Raw genomic sequence first — 22,347 nt, 5'->3', positions numbered from 1 at the left:
TAAAATGATCTGAGAAATGAATACATTTTCTGCAAATAATTCGGTAGAAGATTAAGACGAAAATATCTAAAAGTAAGAAAAAGTTGTTTTTTAGAATTAATAGTTCGACAAAAAACAATTAAAAATAGAATAATTTCCTATACGAAGTTTTATTTTCATGTAGCAGAATCCATGCTCTTGATAATTGAAATAGCCTCAGTTTTATCTAGTCATTCAGAACATCCGAAATTCATCGAATTTTAGTATATAGTATCATTGTCACATCAAATTACGAAAGTTGTAAATAGCGTTGAATGTTTTACTGAAATGGTGCTGTTTTCGGAAAATGAATAAAACGAAGTTATTTGTATGTAACAAGATAAACTTTCGAGTGTTTTTCCTCTGAGAATGGGTTATCGCATCGACAAAGTTCCTGACCATCATCGGATCTCAATGGAGTTTTCTTGTCATGCTCGTTCAAATGCACAATGAACCTAAGGAGCTTTCTGCACGGGACAACACAGTCATTGCTTATACAGGTAAAGTCCTTTATAATGCCACGGTTGGGATCAATAAAAAACGTGGTGCTTTAACGAATTTGACGTTATAAGGAATGGTATTTTCATGGAGTTTGAGTTGGATTGGGCAAAATCGTTCTCAGAAAAGCGTTGGCGTTAAGTGAGCTGTGGCATTAAAAAGGATGGCGATGTAACGGATTTAGACTGTATTTCAGGCATCGTTCTTACGAAGATCTCAACAAAACCGCCAAACTATTTTCAACTGTCACACGTAATGATGCCTGGGCCCAGTTTCACAAAAAGTTTAAGTCAAATTTTTGTTGTAATCACTATTGGTTACTTCACTTTTTCAATGAGGACAACAATTCAAACTTAACCGTGTTAGGCTTTCACTTTTTCGTGAAACTCGGCCCTGGTGATATGATGCCGTAACGCGACAGAAGCGCGGTTGCAGAGGTTTATTCTCGTTTGAACAATTTAATCGGTTACAGTCATCATCGTTTCAATTAAAAGAAAAAATGAAATAATCATAAAATCTTCCCGAATATCCTTCTGACTAGCCGTCATGTCGATACGGTCATTTCAATTAAATTCGCCCCCGTAGTTCTTATCAAGGTACATTTAGAAAATCATAACATCGAACATAACGATAAGAAATTATAAGCTCCTAAAACTAAGTTTAGTCATATGATACGATCCGGTATGTCAATATCGCCATTAAAGTCATTCTATTCTATATTTCGCAAATGGATCGGATTTGCGTCTCCATCGAATAAAATGCTGGCAGCAATGTCGTAGGTATACGAGCGTATTAAAAACGAAGCAAATTTGAGGAAGGAAGAGAAATTACCATAATATGGATCGTTGGAAATTGATAATAACCGTTGTGGAAACGTCGAGTGTTTGTTGCGCTGGAGTGGCTTTGACGGAACACTGGCTCGGGGATGGGGGGACAATCGTTTCCTGTATACAAATGAAAGGCGATGCAAATATGAATATCGCGAATACCTACGAACCCTGTTAGTAATCATACACATTTCATTACGATTCTGATTGTGAAGATATCTAGACTCGCCACGGTGGCACGATTCGAATCCCTGCCGGGGGATTAGTTTCTTTATTTTCCACGGGCTATAACTTAAAATAATTCTGCAGGATGATCGGCTGATGAATAATGACGTAATTCTATATGAAAATAAATTGCAGATACAACAAAAAACTACAACTGGGTGATTTGACTATCGAGGTTTTAGTACGGAGATGGCACCGTAGATTCCGACTACGGGATGTTATCCTCTGATAGTGGGATACGGAATAAGGCCTTAATTCTACAGGCCCGCAGCTATTGAGATGATTTTCTCCCGGGCCATTCACAAAGACAGCATTCCTATCATCATTAGAGTGACTCGGCGTATGCATATTGCAATAGTTACCAATGAGAAATGTCTCAATTACCCCTTGAAATTCCAGGATATGCGTGTCAATACCCATTTGCAAACTCCCTGCAGTAACGCGAATGTTAAATCTACTGCCGAAATATGCGAACAAATCTGTCACAGAATGCAACCTTTACCGATGTCACGGTCCCGTTTAATTAAAACCTCTACACCGTCGGCGACAATCCTGTTATTGTATAAACGTGTAAAGGTATGCAGGTAACCGCCCCAGGTTGATGGCATCATCTTCATGTATAACCCATCTCAAACCCAGAAAACACGAAATGTTTAGTTCAGTGTTTCAAGGATTGTATATCTATGGGTTGCTTGGGGTCCTCGGGGTGTGAAAATAGCGCTTATTAGTGTTTATAATGATGACATGGGGTCTCAATAATACTACAAAGGCAATCGAGGATTTAAGTAACAGCCCTGCCTACACTAGATAGTTAATGCGGATGTAACTAGTAGATACACTAGTAGCCTAACTATTTGCAAGTATGGGGTCCAGGGATAACAATGCCTGCTTGGCGAAACGCTTGACAATCTGAAAATCTAGATAGCCGACACACTCTGGTGGACAGATACAGTTATAAATTACCTTGAAACTCATCACAACCATAGAACATGTAAATACATGTACCATGATGTTCACAACTATTCAACGCCATCTGGTGAATACAAACAGAAACCAATGACGAAACTCTATACCCGTACATTAAATATCAAGACTTTAAGTTGAAACCTTTTTAACATTTTCGCCTGCGAATGAGGACTAATGAGACAAAGATGGCTGTTCATTGCTCAATAATTGAGTGATAGAAAAACCCGCCTGAGATGATCCTTTTCCAAAGCTTTTCCAAAGAATGCTATCACAAATTTCAATGAAAAATTCGCAAGCCAATCAGGCCAAAGATACCTTTTCAGAAAAAGATTTCACAGGATGGCGCCATTTTGTATCCTATCGACCAAACATTTCTTAAAATGATAGGCCGTAAGGGGAAACATAAACATGAAACATCAAGATAATTGATGAAAGCGTCTTCAAAATCTCCCTCGACATCTTTAAAAATGTACGAAAAAAGTGCTGGTTTTTTGTTGAACAACGGACAGACATGGACGAACGAACGCGATAGCTCTCTGGGGCTACAGCCCAGGTTAGCTAAATTTGCTCGATCGGGATTCTTCTGGTATGTAGATGGACAACAAAAGGTCTCACTAAGATCTTAACGGCAACAGAGGGATTACTGAGACCGAAAAAAACTCGCCTGCCAATGTTTATTTACCATGTCGACGTATTCGATTAGTCCGGGGTTTTATGAACCCCTTATGAACCCATACCACTGAAACTTTGCGATGGACTAATCATTTACGCCATCAAAATTACGATCCCGAAAGTGTTTAGAAATACTTATCGTTGGTCATAGAAAATATTCAGGGAGGTCAAGGAGGCTTTCTAAATGTTTATCTGTTTGCACTGGCTGTTCTTGTGTGCAGGTTCAATTTTGCGAAATGGTTACTCACGTAGTCGATAATTTCAATTAACTCTATCGCGAAGGTGTGAATTATTTCATTAACCATGATTATTTTGGGACGTTACATATGATAACAACATATTTCTTTGACGTTAAAACTAATGAACTAAGGTGGTTAAGCTAGCTGCAGACGAGTGAAGTTCTTGTCCAAATTTCCTGGCGATCACGAACTGGTCGCTTCGATTGCACATATCCCCGCTCCATGGGATAGGGTGAAGGGCAAGGGGATTAGGGATTGGTTTGTTTTCGTCCGCTGGATGTCTAATGGTCAAATTAACACTTTCGCGGCATTAAGCCCACTCATTTCCAACTGTATTTCTAGGTTCTTTCCTCAAAACGAAATCGTTTTGCCACGCTCGAAGATCAGAGAAAATATTGTTGAAAAAAAAATTGCACTGACCGTCCACCGATTGACTGAATGATAACAGTCAAATTGCTGACGAGCCATCATCATCATCATCATCAACGTTTTGTTTTTAGGCAGACAAAGATTTGCGCTCGCGATTGATTTATTTCGTACTTATTTAACGCTGTCGTTGGCATGAAACAATAGCGGCAGCGTGCGGCCGTCGCAGCGCCATTGTTGCCGGCCGGCGTCGGTCCGAAATCGACGCGTACGCCTCGCGACGTTCGTGATTTGTCTTCGGCGGCAATATTTTCAAATATTATGAACGGAATGATAATAATTGGGAGTTGATAATGATTAGCGTTGAGCGCGTTCTTTTGTCCCGCGCGTAGCCGTTGTACCAAGCACATTCTACCTGAATGCGCGCTGGACTTCCGACACGGCGGGACATCCCATCAAGCGATCAAAATCTACGTCGTCTCGTTTAATTCCCAGACAGCTAATTTGGTTAACACTCCGATTGATAATAGCCCCGGGGCCATAGCTCTACAAAGGCTAAAAAACGTGGATAACTTAATAACAATATTGACTTCACTCGCCGAAATAATAACCTTAGTGAATACAGTCTGTAATTACGCGTAACTTAAAGAAGGTGACTTTATTGGTCTCTCGGGGCGATTTAATTAACCATTTTTCTGTCTGTATCACGTTTCAAGATTTTTGATTTTAATTGCCGGACAAATGATAGGATGGAGGGTGATTCCGGATGGAAAAATGACGCTTATCTCGTCCGGATTTAAAAGAAGAAAAAAATGGTCTCATCTAACGATCGACTAAAATACGGTAAACGCTTGACAACGACCTTGTCGATTATCCCGGAATCGTGACCGAGTAGAATTATGTCGCATCGCTTGAAGTAAGAAGCAATAAATATAGCTGCAAAGCAGCAATAACTGACTTTCTGCAAAGTAGAACATAAACATATAAGAATATATTTTCATGAATATTTTTGGGGAATCTTGTAAACTTATACGTAGTTAATCGAAACTAAAGCTATTGACCGTCCGTTTCAGATCGGCCGACGACGCCGTCAAGTCAGACGGCAAGTGACTTTTTTACTTGCAGCCTTACTATATATACCTATTCGCACACGAATGTTTTGACACTCATTCACTGCGCCACTTGTTTTCTATTAAAAAGGAAATTACACATTACGGAAGAGCATTAGGACCATAGAACTTTTTTTAAAATGTTATCCTAGCCAGTAGACACTTTGACTTTATAACTTTGCTCCCATTCGACGAATTGTTTGGTAACTTAGAATGACACTATCGTACAGAAGAGCAATGTGGCCAACAACATTTTATTTTAAGTTAAAAAATAGACTTTTCGAGTTTGTAAGTCGACTTTACGACTTCCAAAAGTCGAAAAGTCGACTTATCAACTCGAAAAGTCGACTTAATAACTCGAAAAGTCGACTTTAAACTGAAAATGAAGTGTTGTTGGCCGCATTGCTCTTCCGTAGGATAGTGTATCGTGCCCGCATTTCGGCACAGTTTAACCCTAGTTTGAAGGGAGAACGATAAAACTGATCGCAGTGTGGCATGTGTGTGGATTTTACAATATAGCGTGCGCGCATGTGTTAAAAAGTCAAGATTTCGAGTTAAAATGTCGGAATTTCGAGTCATAGAGTCGAGATTTCAAGTTAAAATGAAAACATTTCCAGTAATTTAAGCCGAGATTTCGAGTTTATTAAGTCTGAATGTTGACTTAGAAAAACATTGCGTGGCCGCAACATTCTGCCATGCGATGACGATCAACCGTATCACAACAAACAGTAGAATTCCTTTATTTCATTCTTTTTTTAACCATTTAAAACATCCGAAAAAACCTTACTATTTGAAAAATCTACGCAGAAAATTAGACATCATTCATAATTGCGAGATTCTTACGACATCGTCGAGTCGCATTGACTTAACGCGACCACTCGATCGAAAATCAAACATCGAAACGGCTTTATAATACGGCGTGTTTAATCTAGCCCGCCGGGTGGATGGCTGACAGTACTGTGAGAATATTTCAGTTTCAGCCAGTTTCCCACACTTTTCGCGCAGTCGTACACGTGGCCCGCGAGTACTGTAAACTCAACACTCGGCTTCAGTCGACCAATAACGACGTTTACCGAAGTATTGTTTGTCGCCATTCAATAGAAATTACCTTTTGCAATCCACGATGATACTACCCTCCATCGATGGTTTTTATAGTTATCGCTTCTTCGAGGGCTCTTGATTATTAGCGGAGTTTTCCCCCGCGCTGTGGGAAACGGTTTTTATGTATTGTGAAAACTCGCAGTCTCGGTTTTCACGCGTTATCGATACGGGGACCGGAAAACTTTCATTTCGGTCGCGCCATCGACTTAAACGCAGTCTGTATTACGCTTTCGTAATATCATTTTCACCTCGGCGACAACGAGTCTGCTTCAAGTATGTTTTCCTCGACTAATTTATCTCTCTACAAGTATATATAAACCAACAACAGAGTTGAACATCCCTTGTCGAGTTGTCGCGACGTAAATTTGTTTTTGACGCCGTAAAAGCCGTTATGATAATGTTTATGTACGGTACATTGATACCTATTATGAGTTTTCAAGGGGTTCTGTGGGAGTCGATGTGCACTACGTCATCAATTTTGGTCTTTCAAAATAACAATTACAATTTTGAGTTTATTTTGTAAATTGAATACTTTATTATCAATTGTGATAGATATATTTCATAACTCTTATTCAATTTTTGATAAATTTCAATTTTTGAGAGGATGCGCTACGTCATGAATATTTCGGGCTAGATGGTTCGCCAGACATTATCGATATACTCAAATCCAAAATAACTTAATTGTTCCTTAATAAAAGTAATCTATATCAAAATATTATTCATTGTTGACAATATATCACACAGTATATGTGTTATTTTTCCCAATAAATTTTCTAGTTAGTTTTCTCGCTTGAATATGAGTTCACACCAATAGGGGAACATTAAATAGTATTGAATTAGATCAATTTCTTTTCCTGTGTTTGGTATATCTTAACATAACAGTTTTTCTAGTCAGTATTCGTTTTAAATCGTTGATGAAACTTCTATCATGTACGAATCCCTAAATAAGATTTGAAAATGGAGTGGATAAAATATAGTCGAAACGTCAAATAAATATCAACCCCAGGAAAAACTCTTTATTCTTGTTGCGGGGATTTCATATCAAGATTCAATCGCATATCTACGGAAGATATACTTAACTGTTTGATTTTTGAGGGGATCGATATAATCTGCATACTTCAATTAAGTACGTTCAGACTTTTACTCGATTTATGAAATCGTGTTATTCGTTAATGCGCTTGTGTATATTGGTAGTCGAGGTAATTAAAGCAGTATTGATATTGGTGTTGAATTCGCCCGATCCGTCTTCTGTGCCGATCAGTCGCTACTTCCGGTTTCCGGTTCCGTTCCAGGCCCTTTGTGCGACAACGTCTCCGGGCTTCTACCAATGTTCAAATACGGCGAAATCCGCCTCAAAAATAAATAATGGCCACTTATTGTCTGTTTTCTCTCATAGTTGAAATAATTCGCCAAGGTTTGATTTATTAAAACTAATGTAAACAAACGAGAGCGCTGACTTAATGTCTGTCTGCAGAGTGTCGTCGATATATCGACTGATTTTTCACATTTACATCGACCTGTTCTTTCGACGATCAAATGCGACCTGTGAAGGATGTTTGATCTTCTTCAGTATTTTCATTCTTATTATCATTATCATCATTATTATCAATGTAATTATCATTATTGCCATCATTATCATTATCATGATTACTTATATAATATTTACATAACGCCTTATTCCTGAAGGATCTACGGTCTAAGTAAGGTGTTCGACAGAAATTGAAAGAAAAACAATTAAGGTACACAAAACAATGTAGTGATAATGATAATGAACGATTCATTTGTTTATATAGCGCTAAACTATGAAATAATCATAGCGCTTTACATGAAAGAGGTTACAATATTCTCAATTTAGAATACAGTAGATAGAATAGGACAGGACATAACCAGTAATGCAGCAAATGGTGACAAGATTTTACGTAAGATGCTATCGAAAAAGTCAAATCTTACTTAACAGTAGGCTACATTGAAAAGCATAATTAATGAGCTGGACCCAGTTCCACAGTTGTGAGTTAGAGTTAACTCTGAGTTAAAATTAGTTCATTTTGAATGAGTTAACTCTGAGTTATATCTTAACTCAGAACTGTGGAACTGGACCCTGGCCTGCTACATTCATAGATGTAGAGCATTTCACAACCCTGACTCTCGTTAACATAGCACAAGCTGGAAAGTCCCATCGTAAAGTATCAAAAAAAAGTGCGTAAAATCATTTACCAAAAAGGCCATGTTGATAAACGTTTTGGTGCCACTCATTTCAAAGCTGTTTTTGTTGAGACTATGAATATGGACAACTCAGTGAATTTAGATTATCCACTATAGTGTCGCTGATAGACTTTTCATCAATTGATTGGCATCGTTTGCAAATAGATCACAAGTTTACTACATCGATAAGGACTGAAAGTTTTTTCGCTCTGGGTTTCGATAACCGAGAAGCATCGCACAATTCAATATTTCCAATATGTACTCAAAGATCATAAGACTCATTGCGTAGACTTATCGATCGAGTTAGTGTACAAGGGGATAAACTTGAACACAGGCTCAATCGATCATAATTCTCACCCTAAGAAACGTGGATAATTAGCCAGTCTTAGAGCGGGAGGTGTAGCAACGCAATAAAACTCACCGAGGTCTTTGTCACGTTCGACTACGGATTTAATAACGACAATAATGAACGCTACTTCGAGTATAAAGTCTCTTCGTCTAATCCGAAACTTCGTAAAGATAATTCGGGTTCACTTGGCTTTCTTTTGTTGTGGTTAATTCGCTGTTCGTTCTTCTAGAAAATACGGAGTTCGCTCGCGTTTAAACTCCGAATATCATGGGCTCGGCAAGGCCGCTTATTATGCGTTCGATAAGCATCTTTTCGGACGCAGCGAAGCCGAAGGATTGTTACCTTTTGACGGGTAACTAACTGACGGCGCGATGATATGCAAGATCAGTCATCGCCAAGAGCTATGGGCCTTGTTTTGAAAACAATAAAAATCGTCTTCTTCGGTATCGCATCGATCTTTTTGCCGGTCCGGGTGGGTTTGCAACGGCACACGTTCTTTCGGCGGGACGCTGCCGAGCCCCGGAGGTGTCACGCGTTGGCTTTTTGAAAAACGCGAAAATACACACACGCACTGGCGATTTATTCCGGCGATTTGCTGGCAGGAATCTACCGTCGGGGCTGTATCGTTTTTCTCGTATTGCTCCCAGATCGTTTTAATGAACCAAGAGCCCAGCAGCGCCTCATAGGTGGTCAGTCTTAAGAAAGGTCCGCGACACAAAACATGTAATCGACTCAAAACGAAACAATGACAAGAAAAACATTTTCCGGCGTCCGCTGTCAAATTAGGAACAATAAGATATCTAGTTTTTTTTCATCACTGTCGGGTGGGTGATACTCATTATAGTTTGGCTTAACCATAGACGGAGGGTATTCTGCACGTGTTGAGCTTGACCTGTGCGCACCTTCGTAAAAATAAACACCTACACATAAAACTTACGTACGCCTTTGGTGTTTTATAAAATCTATGATATGATTAATCTGTAAGTTCACCTTACTTCAACGTTTTTGATGGAATGGACCTCAAAATTGGAATGGGCACTTAATTTGAAAAAGGCTACAAGCGCGAACATTCGTAAAGTTTTATTGTTTCGCCCACAAACATAAGGACAAAAAGAAGCTTTGCTGGCAGCTATCAGAATCCATTTGGATTTATTTTTCGGCTTATCTTAATTTAACTTTTTGGGAGGAACATTCGAATTTTGAAGTGGTTGGCCAGTCTACCCGGTACACCCCGTTAAATCCGCCCTTGCTATCTAGCGTTTTTAGTTTTATAGGTCTGCGCTTTTCCATGTCGCGCGGTGAATCATTTCAAATTTCATTATAGGCTTTCACTTCGATGTGAAATATTACGGCGATATTTCATGTTTCCATTAATGTGCTAATACGCTTTGGATAACTAATGCATCCTATGGCGCCCCCTGCGTGTCGACCTCGTGATCTTATTATATCAAGCAGACGTTTAGCGTGCTATCAAGACGGGTAATCTTAATAGAAATCTTGGCAAGAAATTCATGAAGTCATTCACTCGTCTTTATCGCTAACAAATATAAATTTTCCGCACGGAAACCATCCAATCCTGTATTGTTTCGCGAACCGCGCATTTCTCGCGTAAAACGAGATTACGCGAGATAGTGTCGTACAAATCATTGATTAATTCCCGGTTCTGGCTCGGCTTGAATCGCGATAACATCGGCAAACTCCGGTAGCAGTTTTTCAAGGATCCGGCGACGTCGATGAAGACGCTATACGGAGTAGCCACACGGGACATTACTAAGCCTTTATTCAATTTATCCTGGCCATTAAATGCAGCCGATAGTTGCCAGGTAATACCTGGAGTGCTTAGCTTTTCAATTATGAACAATTAAATCTAGAAAACGGTTACCCATCAACAGGACATAAGCAGGATAAACTAGGTTTTTCCATATTGAATCTTGGGGCGTCGGATATAGGTGTTTATAAGGCTGAAACGTGGTGCCCGGAGTCATGGTGCGTGAAATCTGGCGACGCATTGGTGGCGCACAGTCGTTGTTCGGTCGTTGCACCGACTGGAAATGGTGCAGGAAGGAAATGGAGGAAGACGCCGGTCCAGTAACGGCCTCGGCTTCCGACATTTGATCCGCAGCGGTTCTATACGTATATCATTGCGCAAGAACAAACATCAGAAACCATGGCAGACTTACTACGTGCGCGCATCCGCGTACCATATTACACGTAAGCCGAAGGCGATTTTATGTATACATGTTGACCACATGTTCTTTTTGAACACTTACTTTATATACGCATTCAAAAAGACCACGTTTGAGTGTGGTTATTTTACTATGGAGGATATCGTATCGATATATCTTATTAATCCATGTTCAGCACATGTTCTTTTTAAAGCAACACTAACTTTATACCAATATATACATTCAAGAAGAACATGTGGTCAACATTGATTAATGAAATATGTAAATACGATATGTATATACAGAGCCTCGATTGTAGAATAACCACACTCAAACGTGGAGAATATGAATATATATCATTATCAATATCGAGGCTATATGATTAACGTTAACGTAAAACGCGCACGCGTTGATATTTTGACGTCCGAAACGTCATTAATTCACCGTTACCATTAGACGTTGATATGCTTAAAGGCTCTTATGACAAGGCCTAATGCATTTTACAGAAAACGCACGACTCTATAACAAAAACGTTTCAGATTGAGTTTTACGCCGAAACGACGACGACGACGAACTGCTTTAATGACGTGATCGATGCATAAATACGTTATTGCTCATGTTTCGTATTATACAACTCCGTCGTTAATATTGTGTCCCATGCGCGGCTGCGGATGTAAAAATATTGAGAGCCTTTTCACTCGTCGTAATGTACTTCCCGGAGGAAGCTTTTTAATACGAGAGTCCGGATTTCTTCGACATTGACGTCATGACTTCGTTACGGAAGTCGTCATGTGTGTAAGTTTCCTTAATGGCCCCGGTTTTACGATGATAGATGGACGAATGAAAAAAAATACGAGCTCAAATGATATCGAATAGTACGTCGCTCTCTGAGATCACGTTTTTGTTCCTATAGCAAAATATCCTCCGTCATTATCTATAGCTTTCCTTTTATCATCATAATTCTCAATTTTTCTTCAAAAGACTGTTATGTATTTTACATTTTTCATATTCTAATTCGAATAACGAGACAAATTTTCGGATGGACCTATGGACTAGTTTATAATTCAATTCATTCAATATTCATTCATCACAAAATCTTACACGAATGTGGATAACTTTGAATTTCTACACAGAAAAAGATGGTGTTTAAAATTTGTACATAGAATAATACAATAATACAAGAAAATTCACATTGATGCAAGTTACCATGTCCACGATGATCAAATGTCCATGATCGGATCCACGACCAATCGTGTAGAATATTTGCAACTCCAGTTCAGAGATCATTTTTCATACGCTTAGTGATAAATGAATATGAATCGCTTAAATTCGATGAGAAAATAAGAAAAGAGAAATGAATGAATGAATGAATGAATGAATGAATGAATGAATGAATGAATAATGAATGAATGAATGAATGAATGAATGAATGAATGAATGAATGAATAATGAATGGATGGATGGATGGATGGATGGATGGATGGATGGATGGACGGACGGACGGACGGACGGACGGACGGACGGACGGATGAATGAATGAATGAATGAATGAATGAATGAATGAATGAATGAATGAATATGGCAAGCAACTGTAATTTGTGCTTTTGGTTTTGGACCGCAGATTCTTGCACATTCTCTTCTATGAAAGACAAGCATGTTCAGCACGATATGATAATGTTCTTTAGCGTAAATCGAAAATGGCAAAAAATTGGATTTCAATTTTTCATTAGGTCAAATAGAGCTTTACGGTATTCAAATGAACGGTAACTAAAACAGCTGCGTGAATATCTAGAGGTTATACATATTTCCGATACAATATATCGATAATTGAATTGAATTGACCCGTTATATTGATGACGTAGTGCAGATCCTCTCAAAATAATTACCAAAATTCATTAAAAAAAGAGTAATTAAATATACTTAAATACAAAATAAACTCAAAAATTCTCAATTATAATTGCTAATTTAACACCAATATCGATGACGTAGTGCACATATAACCACGAATATCATTTTTCTTTGTTGACATTTTACCAATATTTTCTCTTTTTCAACGCTGAAAATACACTCGACACTATCCGGTATACTATAACGTTAGTAGTGAGTAGTAGTTTTCGACGACAGTGACTCTAATTGAGATAACAATGCATGTCTAGCGACTATCAAAGGGCCTGGTTTATGATTCAGTCTGATGACTATTATAATGTTATTGTTTCCTGATGTATCAATTGGTCATTGCGGTTTAGGAAGCGGTCTCCATGGTGATCGATTGGTGCAGATTGTTTGTATTAATTGGATAATTTACTTTTGAAAGTTTATTGCTTCTCAAATGGTTCCGCAACGATGATCTTTTTTTCCCGTAGCGAATATGTTCCAGAATAATTATTCCAGAAGTGATTTATTGCGGTGGAGTAAGAGCGGAGGAAGAATAGCCCGTGACGTATTGTCCCGTTCTCCGTTTTTTCGATCATATGATCACAATTGAACTTACCCCGCATGTGTAACCAGTGAACATACTAAGCTAAGATGTACACCAGCATAAAGCATGATTTAGAAAAACGAAAACTTGAAACTGTATTGAAGCCTTGAAGAATAACACATATATTGCGTAATATTGCCGACATGAATAATATGATATGAATTGTATATCATCAAGGATCAATGAAGTTATTTTTCGATTTTAATATATCGATAATTGAATTGAACCGACCGGCAACCAGTCTAGCCCCGATCTAAAATGATGACGTAGTGTACGTCATCCTCTTAAAAGATTCATCAAAAGTAGAATACGAGTTATGAAATTAATTTGATTACAAAATAGATGCCACAATTCACAATTGTCGTTACTTTGAAACGCCAATATTGATGACGTAGAACCCCCAACACAAAAGGGATCAATGTTATTGATATTATTGCAACGGTTTTTACGGCGTAAAAAAAATCTAATCGATCAAAAAATTTCTTTGATGATTAAGATCAATTAAAGCGCCATCATAATTTCTGTTTCATATCTTCGCTTCGCTTATACAGGGTGACAACGAGTGCATAGAAGCCGCTTCTTTCTCCGTTGTACAGGAAGGAGATGGTGTAGTTTAATTTACATGAAGTGTAATTCTTCTTAACAACGAAGCCCTAAAGCCGAAAATATGTGAAGTATAGTTTTTAAATGCAGTTCGCTGATGCTTTCATGGTGTTTGATAGAGCCGTGCTCCGCTACTAATCAAACGACATTAAATAAGCTTAAACGCGCCAGGCGTTCTTCGAGTTACAGTATTCTAATTAGAATGGAAACACGTTGTTCCATGTTTTCTGTGTCCGACGTTGTTTCTTTTATCAATTAAAACGTTATTCGTTTTCATCGATGCATCGACGTACGTATTTACAGCGCGTAGCTAACTGCCTACTCGGTTTCAATAGTTGGCCTTATATAATCCCATACAAAAAGAAATATTTCCGACGAGATAAATGAAGTCGTCCACGAGTACAAAGCCCGTTGCGCAACTTCAGTGTCAAGACGGCACATTCCGTATTTCTCCTCGGAACTTTCTAAAATCTCGGCATCCTGCACTCAGCCAAAATAGCTTTTAATTTCGCAACAGATAAGACGCGTGGCCTGTATTTTCTTTCAGGTTTTATCGAAAGCGGGCAAAAATCGAACGAGTAAAAGCCGTCAAAGAACGTCGTATCCCGAGTGCCGGAAATTCAAAGGAAGCTCACTCGCTCCTAAGTAAAATGTCAAGTCTTACAGCGTAATGTAGCCCTACTCGCTATCTAAAAGGATGGCCTTAATAGTTGTTAATTTTCCAGATATCAATTGCGCGGGTTGTCGGCAGTTAAAGCAGTCAACGTGCATTTTCAAGTAGCGATCATCGGCGTAATTTTGCGAGGAAATGTACTAGAAATTGGTTCTCTTCCCACACGGGATAATCACAAGCCATCGTATATCTTTTGATGGCGGTGGATTTAGTGCGCGACGTTTTCCTTCATCTGGCTATTGAAAGGCTGACTGCGAAATTGCGCCACCGATATGCCGTTTTGCTGTAACACAACAAAAAAATGAAGGAATACGCCACAGGGTAAAAAATCAAATAGATACGACGGCTTTGTCTGTGGTGTCGTCCTGCTTGCTAGAAATGTTTCTGGGTAACATCCGATACATTAGTGAGTGGGAGCTACGTATTTGGATCACATGTATTTTCCTCAATCACTAGGCGTAAACTATGGCGGCTGATTCAGGCCATAAATGAAAAATATTTTCTCTACGACAGAGGTACGATGGAAAATTTTACGAAGGCCCTTTTTGTTTTCTCGCGCGAGAATTGAAAAAGTTTTGAATTCTCGCGCGGGGAAACAAATAATGGGCCATTGTAAAAAAAATGTTTATCGTGCCTCCAACCGTACAGAATTGGTTTGTGGTAGTAGTCAGCCACCGTAGTAAACACACATGAAATCATATAATATGATATCATATTCTAACACTCAAAATACGAATTAAAAAGAAATACCGTATCCATACTCCTATGAGTACAATCAAAGCGATATAGTGTATATGAAATAAAGAAACGCAGCTTGCTAAAAACGAAATAGCCCTAGCTCTTGCTAAGAGAACGAAATGATGATGTTAAACTGGCAAAATTCAGTTCAGACGTTTAACTTCAGATGATCCGAGTGCAGATAGAAGCCTAGAGATTATTTGAAGAACTTAAAATAAAGATCTACCAAATGGTTCTCAGCGCTATTATACACACGCCACCTAGAGATATCCAACTTCCAATAGCCAATGCCTTTGATAGGGAAGAATTGATTTCAAATTGCTTTGCGATTAAGAGGGTCTTTGAGAGAGATTTTGACCAACAAGACGGATAAACCTTGGTTAAAGCATGGACTCTAGAGTCCATGGTTAAAGTTTGCCTGTAACGACGCACTGATTTCACAGAGTCCAATTATTCACGCAATACCTTTTTTATCTACATATATTACATTGAAAATACATGTTTAAGATAATTCACGCAAGTGGACATTAGTCAAGTAATGTCAAGATCGTCATCTCACTTGATCACGATATTATTTTACGACCAGTCGGCGCGCGTCAATTTACGACAGATGTCGTACGGTCGTTGTCGATAAAGCGAAACGAACATTTCAGGCGAAAACGAACACAGCCAATGCAAACAGATAGCAAGGCGATTTAGATAAAAATGATTGACTGTGGCTGAATGATTGTTTCGACGGGACGCCAAAACCGTTTTGGTGCGCCAAAATCGATTTAAGATTCCTACGGAGCGCTAAAATGGACTTTTAAAAGAAAATTCGACGTTTTGGCATTCTGGCGGTCTGGCTCCATCATTTGCATATGAGGTATTTAACGTTGTGGCCCGAATCAGCCACCATACTCACTGGATCCATGGTCGTGTTCAGTAGTAGAGGAGAATGCCACGCTCCATTCTCGCGTACTTCACGATGTATACGGACATAAACCGCCCGAACAAAAGAGCATGCTTACTGGGGTTATTTCTAAATCATATTTACAGATGTTATACCACTTAAGTGAATAAATGGCTCACCATTATTATCATAATCAAACATTAATTCACGTAAAGCTGAGATGATCTACGTATTCCTCTCAAATAGACAAAATTAGACTGTTAGTAAATTTGAGGAAATGAAAATATATCTGTCAATTCAATTCACGCTAATGACAGGCATCTATGGCGGTGGTTCGCACCCTTACTCCTTCCTGACCAAGTGCCGTTCAGAAAATTCACTTGGTATAGGCTTCTTATCTCCTGTACTGATTATGATATAATGTGCTCTAAAATTGCATAAAAATGTACCTGAATTTTCCCAATCCCCAGACCCCCTGCGGGCACTTCGCGCCTGCAGACTAAAAAAGTACCCTCTTCATATGAGGTGAACCCCTCCATCTTCGTCCGGCCAGGATCGACCTTGGCATTTAAACCGACTGATATTATTACGAATGGAACGTTTGTGAAAAAAATTCATTGAATTGAGAGTCGACCTACTGAATGTCATTGACGCCTGTGGACAGCTAACAGTCATCATGTCTTCTCCGAGATCGTTACCCATTATAAAAGCTTCTGGGACGCATTATGAAGTGGGATATCAAATCGTAAGTGGTCACTTTAGTAGCAACGTTATTTCCTTATGATGGTGGCTGGCGTCATAACGAAAGTAAATCTTAACGGTGTTGGAGGGGTCCATTCTGGTAGGGCCCCAAAACAAGAAATTCTTTGTTTCTGCTCGTCGAAAGAGGATTTTTTTCTAAAAAGATTCGATGTTTTACCTTGTTTTGTAGTTCAAGCGCTCCCATATGCACATTAGAAATAATACATTGTGGGTGAATTATCTACCATACTTCTTTATTCAGTGCTTCGCAATTTGGGGGTCGCGGTTAGTGTTAAATTAAGCGATAGCTGTGAGTAAGGAATATATTGCCCGGTAACTGTTTTATTCGATTTTAATTAAGCCAATTTTTACCTAGGCTTTATTCTGTGTAGCTGATCATGATCGTAGCGAATAATCAAAATTATACTTTTTTATTTTCGGATTCATTTGGTTGATTCGTGCAGATTCGTTTCATTTCAATAATTGTCGTAATTTCGATGTTTTCACTATCGGCAGCTATATTTCAGTATCATCCGCGTAAAGAGATTCTTACATTTGCTGGTAGTTATTTTTGTATTCAATATTTGTTTTTTTTATCAACATGTACCATAAACGTTTGTTTTAATATTCAATATAAATAAGATTGCAGCTTGCAGATTGAAGTCGTTTGATTGATAAGGTTTATTTCTTTTCTAATGCCTGCAAACGATATCATAAGAGCAAATATCTTTTTAATAATGCAATGAATACCAAGAACATTGTTAAGCTTCTTTTCAAATGGGGATATCCTAATCCTGCTTCCAATCAAATTTGAGTTTCATGGGATTTATGTTAAACTGTTCGACATTTGGGACAATATATTCATATTATACCTATAAATATCAACAAAAATATCTATTCCTTCTGGAAGGACAAAGTACAAATAATAGCCACGATCACAAGTTTTTTGGCAAATTAGGCCTGCGCGTGATGTTTTGTTTGGTACCCTACCTCTCACCCACCTATATTATTTTTATACGATCTAAAAGATGGCGAGTCCAATACGTCTAGGGCCTCGGCTTGGCAATCATATAATCATTTCGGAGGTCAGTTTTTGTGTAAAGCATAAGATATCATCATCTGCATTCGCCCTTTCATAATGCATAAAACGTTTCATTTTGAGATCATAATTTTGCCCTTAAATGAGATACCATGTCGATATATCGAGCAAATTTTTCTGTACCAACCTGAAAAATACCGTGTTATTTTCTTCAATCGTTTTTCTCGATTTATCATTTGATTTCTGGAAAGAGATAATGCGATTTATACTTGCGGATTTCCAGGGAATAAAGACAAAGGAATTGATTCACAGTGCGCTTAAAAAAGAACTATTTGACAAGGCTGTTTCGAAAATAAATGCTGATTCCGAATACAAACAGGTGCGTCTAATTCGTTAGTTTTAATACATACTACAAAAGTACATAATACAAAACGTAGCAAGGAAAACGAAGATCGAGATGTCAAAACGAAATATCAATCGCAAAACGTATATCCGTGTTGACGCGATGTAGAGAGAATCCCACAATTATAACGAATAAGTCCGAAAATGTAACTTCGAGATAGTAGTTTATTTCAACGTTTCGACTATATCCTCATAGTCATTTTCAGGAATAATGAGATACTACAAAAATTATGAGATATATATACAATCCAGAGACAAAGAGACTAATTCAAGTAATCAGAGATGATACAACACTCCTGAAGGAACTTGACTTTACTTTTGGCAGGAACTTGACTTAACTTTGAAGGAACTTGACTTAACTTTTTACTTTCTACTTAGCGAAAATGAGGACATATTATGGTGCCTCTGCCAACTGTTTCTGATTTTCAGTATTTGTTATATCGAGAAATACTGATTTGATTTGTTTAATGCATACAGAAATAAAATTCAATTCGTTACTGATTTCAATATCAATATGTCACAAATCTTTCAGAGGTTGGCAGCCCTGTATCTAAATTAAATTACTTTTTCGTAATATGAAATGCTTTCTCTCAAGTTGTACGACGGGTATTTGAGTGTTGTGGCTGAAGAGTACCCTCAGTATGTTGAAGAAATGCAAGGTATTGCAGACGGCTCAGGGACGTCATTTCAAAAGGTTATGTATAAATTCATTTATTTGAGCTCTGTTCTTTTAGTTGGATCGTGTGGCTATGTAGAATAATTAAATGATATTCTGCCATTGCATTTAGCTACAAAGTTTCGTATAAGGAAGACCTCGTTACAAAAGCTTCAGGTGAAAGGGCGGGCAATCTTATCGCCAACTGATACTTGATATGACACTGTTGGCTTTCTTTGAAATTATAGTGAAGATGAGGGCCTGGCCAGTTGCTCAAAAGAGTGACATTTAAAAGTTACTTTGGTATTCATTTATTGGTTATCTTCAACCAACTTTTGAGCAACTGGTCCCTGCTTTTTACACCTGTAGTGCCTACTCATAACTTAAACAAAGGTTATGATTAGTCAAAGAAACTAGGATTTAACATATCTATTGTCCTTGTGTGTGTAGATATTCATATGCAGTCTTTACGAATTTCAACTACTTCTGGTCGAGAAATCAGCATCTTTAAGATGTACGGACGTCTTCGTCAATACGGAAAAAGCGGTAGGTTTCAAATTCAACGCGATTCATTGGACTCACACAAGCTCGTAGCGCGAGGGTGGGTTCGTTCTTAATTCGGTAAGGACTGAGGGGCCTGGGACCGTATTCACGAAGCACCCGTAAGCCAACGTGTCATTTTGCAAATCTGATGCTCAGAAGGGCCTCTGAGCGATTTCCGTTGATAACGAAGGTCGAAGTAAATGAACAAATTTGATATTCATGTATGATGTTGTAATAGTTTTAAGTGTAACATTTCTCTTTTAATAAAACGAGCGGAATTAAATTTGTTCGTAAAATGAATTTGTCATTCAACTAAACTGCCTTACCAATGAAGTCCAGGAGTCATCAGCTATTACTACAGGGAGTGAATTTACGTTGCGTAGGCCTATTATCAAAATCATCCCCATGTTGCTCATCTATAGATGTAATGTTATTCCCTGCCGGCAAATCATGCATTCTAGACATGTTTTGGTCATAACGAGGACGCTGTAGAAGAAGATGTCAATATTTGCTACATATTGGACGCGGACATCGTGAACGATCGACCACGTGGTAGGCTGTTAGTTGATCGAGAGCGATTCGTCTGCTTTTGCTATCCGGGTATACGTTCATAAATCACAAATTAAACATCCATTGAAAACAACAAGTTCCAATGCATTTTTAATGCCGAATTTTGTGCCTTTTAGGTAGTCTTGCACATTCGACATTAGGCTACAATAGCCATGGCTTGAACACCAGCTGCAATTACATATTAGGAAAATATGTGTTGAAAAATAGATTACGTATGTAAATTAACATACATGCGGTAATTATATGACATTTTATGTAGAAGACTATATCAATGTTATATCGATGTTCCATATCTAATTTAAGCCATGAACGTTCTGCTACGAGCCTGTTTATCAGCAACAAGTCCAATACACCTACGTGAAATCATTATCAATCATGGGTATGGCGTAGCTAGTCCAGTCAGGTAACATAAGATAATCGTGATTTTCATTGCTTCTGGTTCAATAACGTAATAATAGGTATCTGATAGAATAAACATAAGATCTAGATTTGAAATTATTCTACTTACTCAAATAGACTACGTCATACGTTGGTCTTTTGTAAAGGAATTCTTAATCATTGAATTAGTTTTATTTGATTTATCACAACAATTGCGATCTCTGGTCGTCTATTTTTAGTTTGAATGTAGCTTTTCTATCGGATAAGCAAACTCTATGCCATTATGACATATACACCAGCCGCAATTCGGACGAGCACGGACGGAAAACCGAGTATGAGTATTTGGAAATTCGGAAACAGAAAGAGACGGCTGGTGAACAATATGGCGAGAAATACACGTATGGATACTTCTTCCACGGTAACGAGTAAGTCCTTTCATCATTACATGTTTTAAAGCTAGTAAGTACATGAAACACACTAATCCACGTTAACAAATAATACAACTCCCCCCTAAGAGTATAAAACGAATAAAAGCGAATTCCAGAATGTGCTTTTGTGACCAAAACGTTTCGAACGCGTTAGCTGGTGGTAGTAAAACTAAAGGACGTTAGGGGCTGTCCATAAAAGGCGTTCGTTCATTCAGAAATGTATAGAATAACTTAAAGTAATGATTAGTGAATGAAAAAAAAAACATTTTTGGCATGACCGGATATCAGATGTCGCATATTGATTTTTGTCCGATGGACAAGGGAGGGGTCGCTGCTGATATACCCTTACCTTCCCGGATCAAGTAAATCATTTTGTATTTCAATCAAAATACATAGAACAAAAATCCTAGTCGGCAAAGCTTCAAGTTAAAATAACGATTGTGAAGTCGAATGATTTTGTCGAGTTCTGATGTTTAGGTTTAGATCCGTGAAAAATGTTTGTGATATTCACCCGAACAGTGCTAAACGTACGCAATTCCTGGCAAGTTTATGCACCAGCGCGGTGACGACGAAAGCAAACGTGAAGGAACTTCTGGGTCACGACAGAATCTATCAAACTATGGAATCAAAAGACAAGATAGGCGTTATGGTGACAATCGCCACAGGTAATATGATGCATATACTGGTTGGTTGCCGGCGCTAATCCAATGGGGTGCTAAGGGTGCTTCAGCCCCCTTGGAACATAAACGAAAAAAGAACATCAACCCCAAATGAATGATGAATAACTTTGGTGGCTTTCCTCCCCAACGAATGTTGATATCGGATAATTTTGTTCTCATAATTTTCTTCTCAGAAGAAGTTTTCTCCTCGTTATCATAGCATCAGGCTGGCAAGAAAGAATCTAATACCGGCACCGGTACACAAACCATAACCTACCATTCCTTATTTTTCAGCTGTATTTGATTTGGACAAAGAAGAATTAGAAATCTACGACAACACAAGACCGCATGCAAATATTGAGCCAAACATCGTATTCAAATTAGATGCGTGTGGTTCGATAAAACCTTTGAAATAGATAAAATGAATAATATTTTCCAAAATACAAAAGAACCTTTCATTGTTGATTGTATTGTATATTTACATTCTAAATGTTTCGCGGGTGTTAGTCGATATACAAATATCTAGAAAATAAAATAAAATAGGCTTTCTCATATCATGATAATCATTTGCGTATTTCTTTCTTTTCTTGCTACGCACTTGTCGTGCGGCGTGCCGCCTTCGTGAGGTGCTGCCACCAATAACCATCGATAGCGGGCACTGGCATACCTATGATATAATCTCTCATATTTACATTACATTACTTCTTATTCCCATTACATAAATATCTTCTTTAGCCTAAGTATTTTTTTCTTTGATGAATATGTTTTGACGTAATATAAACGATCAATTTTCAAAATTACAAACGAAGC

At 38.2% G+C, this 22,347-nt stretch overlaps 1 protein-coding gene across 1 annotated transcript; it reads left to right on the top strand.

Annotated features, from left to right (window-relative positions):
• The first annotated feature begins 16,781 nt into the window (after nucleotides 1–16,781).
• On the top strand, nucleotides 16,782–21,953 carry LOC141902064 (beta-alanyl-dopamine/carcinine hydrolase-like). The gene is made up of 9 exons (XM_074789705.1): nucleotides 16,782–16,867; nucleotides 18,186–18,281; nucleotides 18,900–18,998; nucleotides 19,410–19,505; nucleotides 19,964–20,102; nucleotides 20,376–20,475; nucleotides 20,690–20,875; nucleotides 21,356–21,543; nucleotides 21,832–21,953. The coding sequence occupies exons 1-9, from the start codon at nucleotides 16,799–16,801 to the stop codon at nucleotides 21,951–21,953; spliced, it is 1,095 nt and encodes a 364-aa protein (XP_074645806.1). The 5' UTR covers nucleotides 16,782–16,798.
• The last annotated feature ends 394 nt before the right edge of the window (nucleotides 21,954–22,347 follow it).

Source organism: Tubulanus polymorphus, chromosome 3 (assembly GCF_964204645.1).
Source record: "Tubulanus polymorphus chromosome 3, tnTubPoly1.2, whole genome shotgun sequence".
NCBI classification, from domain to species: Eukaryota; Metazoa; Nemertea; class Palaeonemertea; order Tubulaniformes; family Tubulanidae; genus Tubulanus; species Tubulanus polymorphus.
This window is presented reverse-complemented; position numbering and strand designations above follow the sequence as displayed.

What these genes read in the sequence shown, in the direction of transcription:
- LOC141902064 (XM_074789705.1), top strand. Translation starts at nt 16,799, where the DNA reads ATGTCTTCTCCGAGATCGTTACCCATTATAAAAGCTTCTGGGACGCAT. An exon ending in CAGGGACGTCATTTCAAAAG is followed by an intron (nt 18,999 to 19,409) that starts GTTATGTATAAA and finishes TTGTGTGTGTAG; the next exon opens with ATATTCATATGCAGTCTTTA. An exon ending in TATGGTGACAATCGCCACAG is followed by an intron (nt 21,544 to 21,831) that starts GTAATATGATGC and finishes CTTATTTTTCAG; the next exon opens with CTGTATTTGATTTGGACAAA.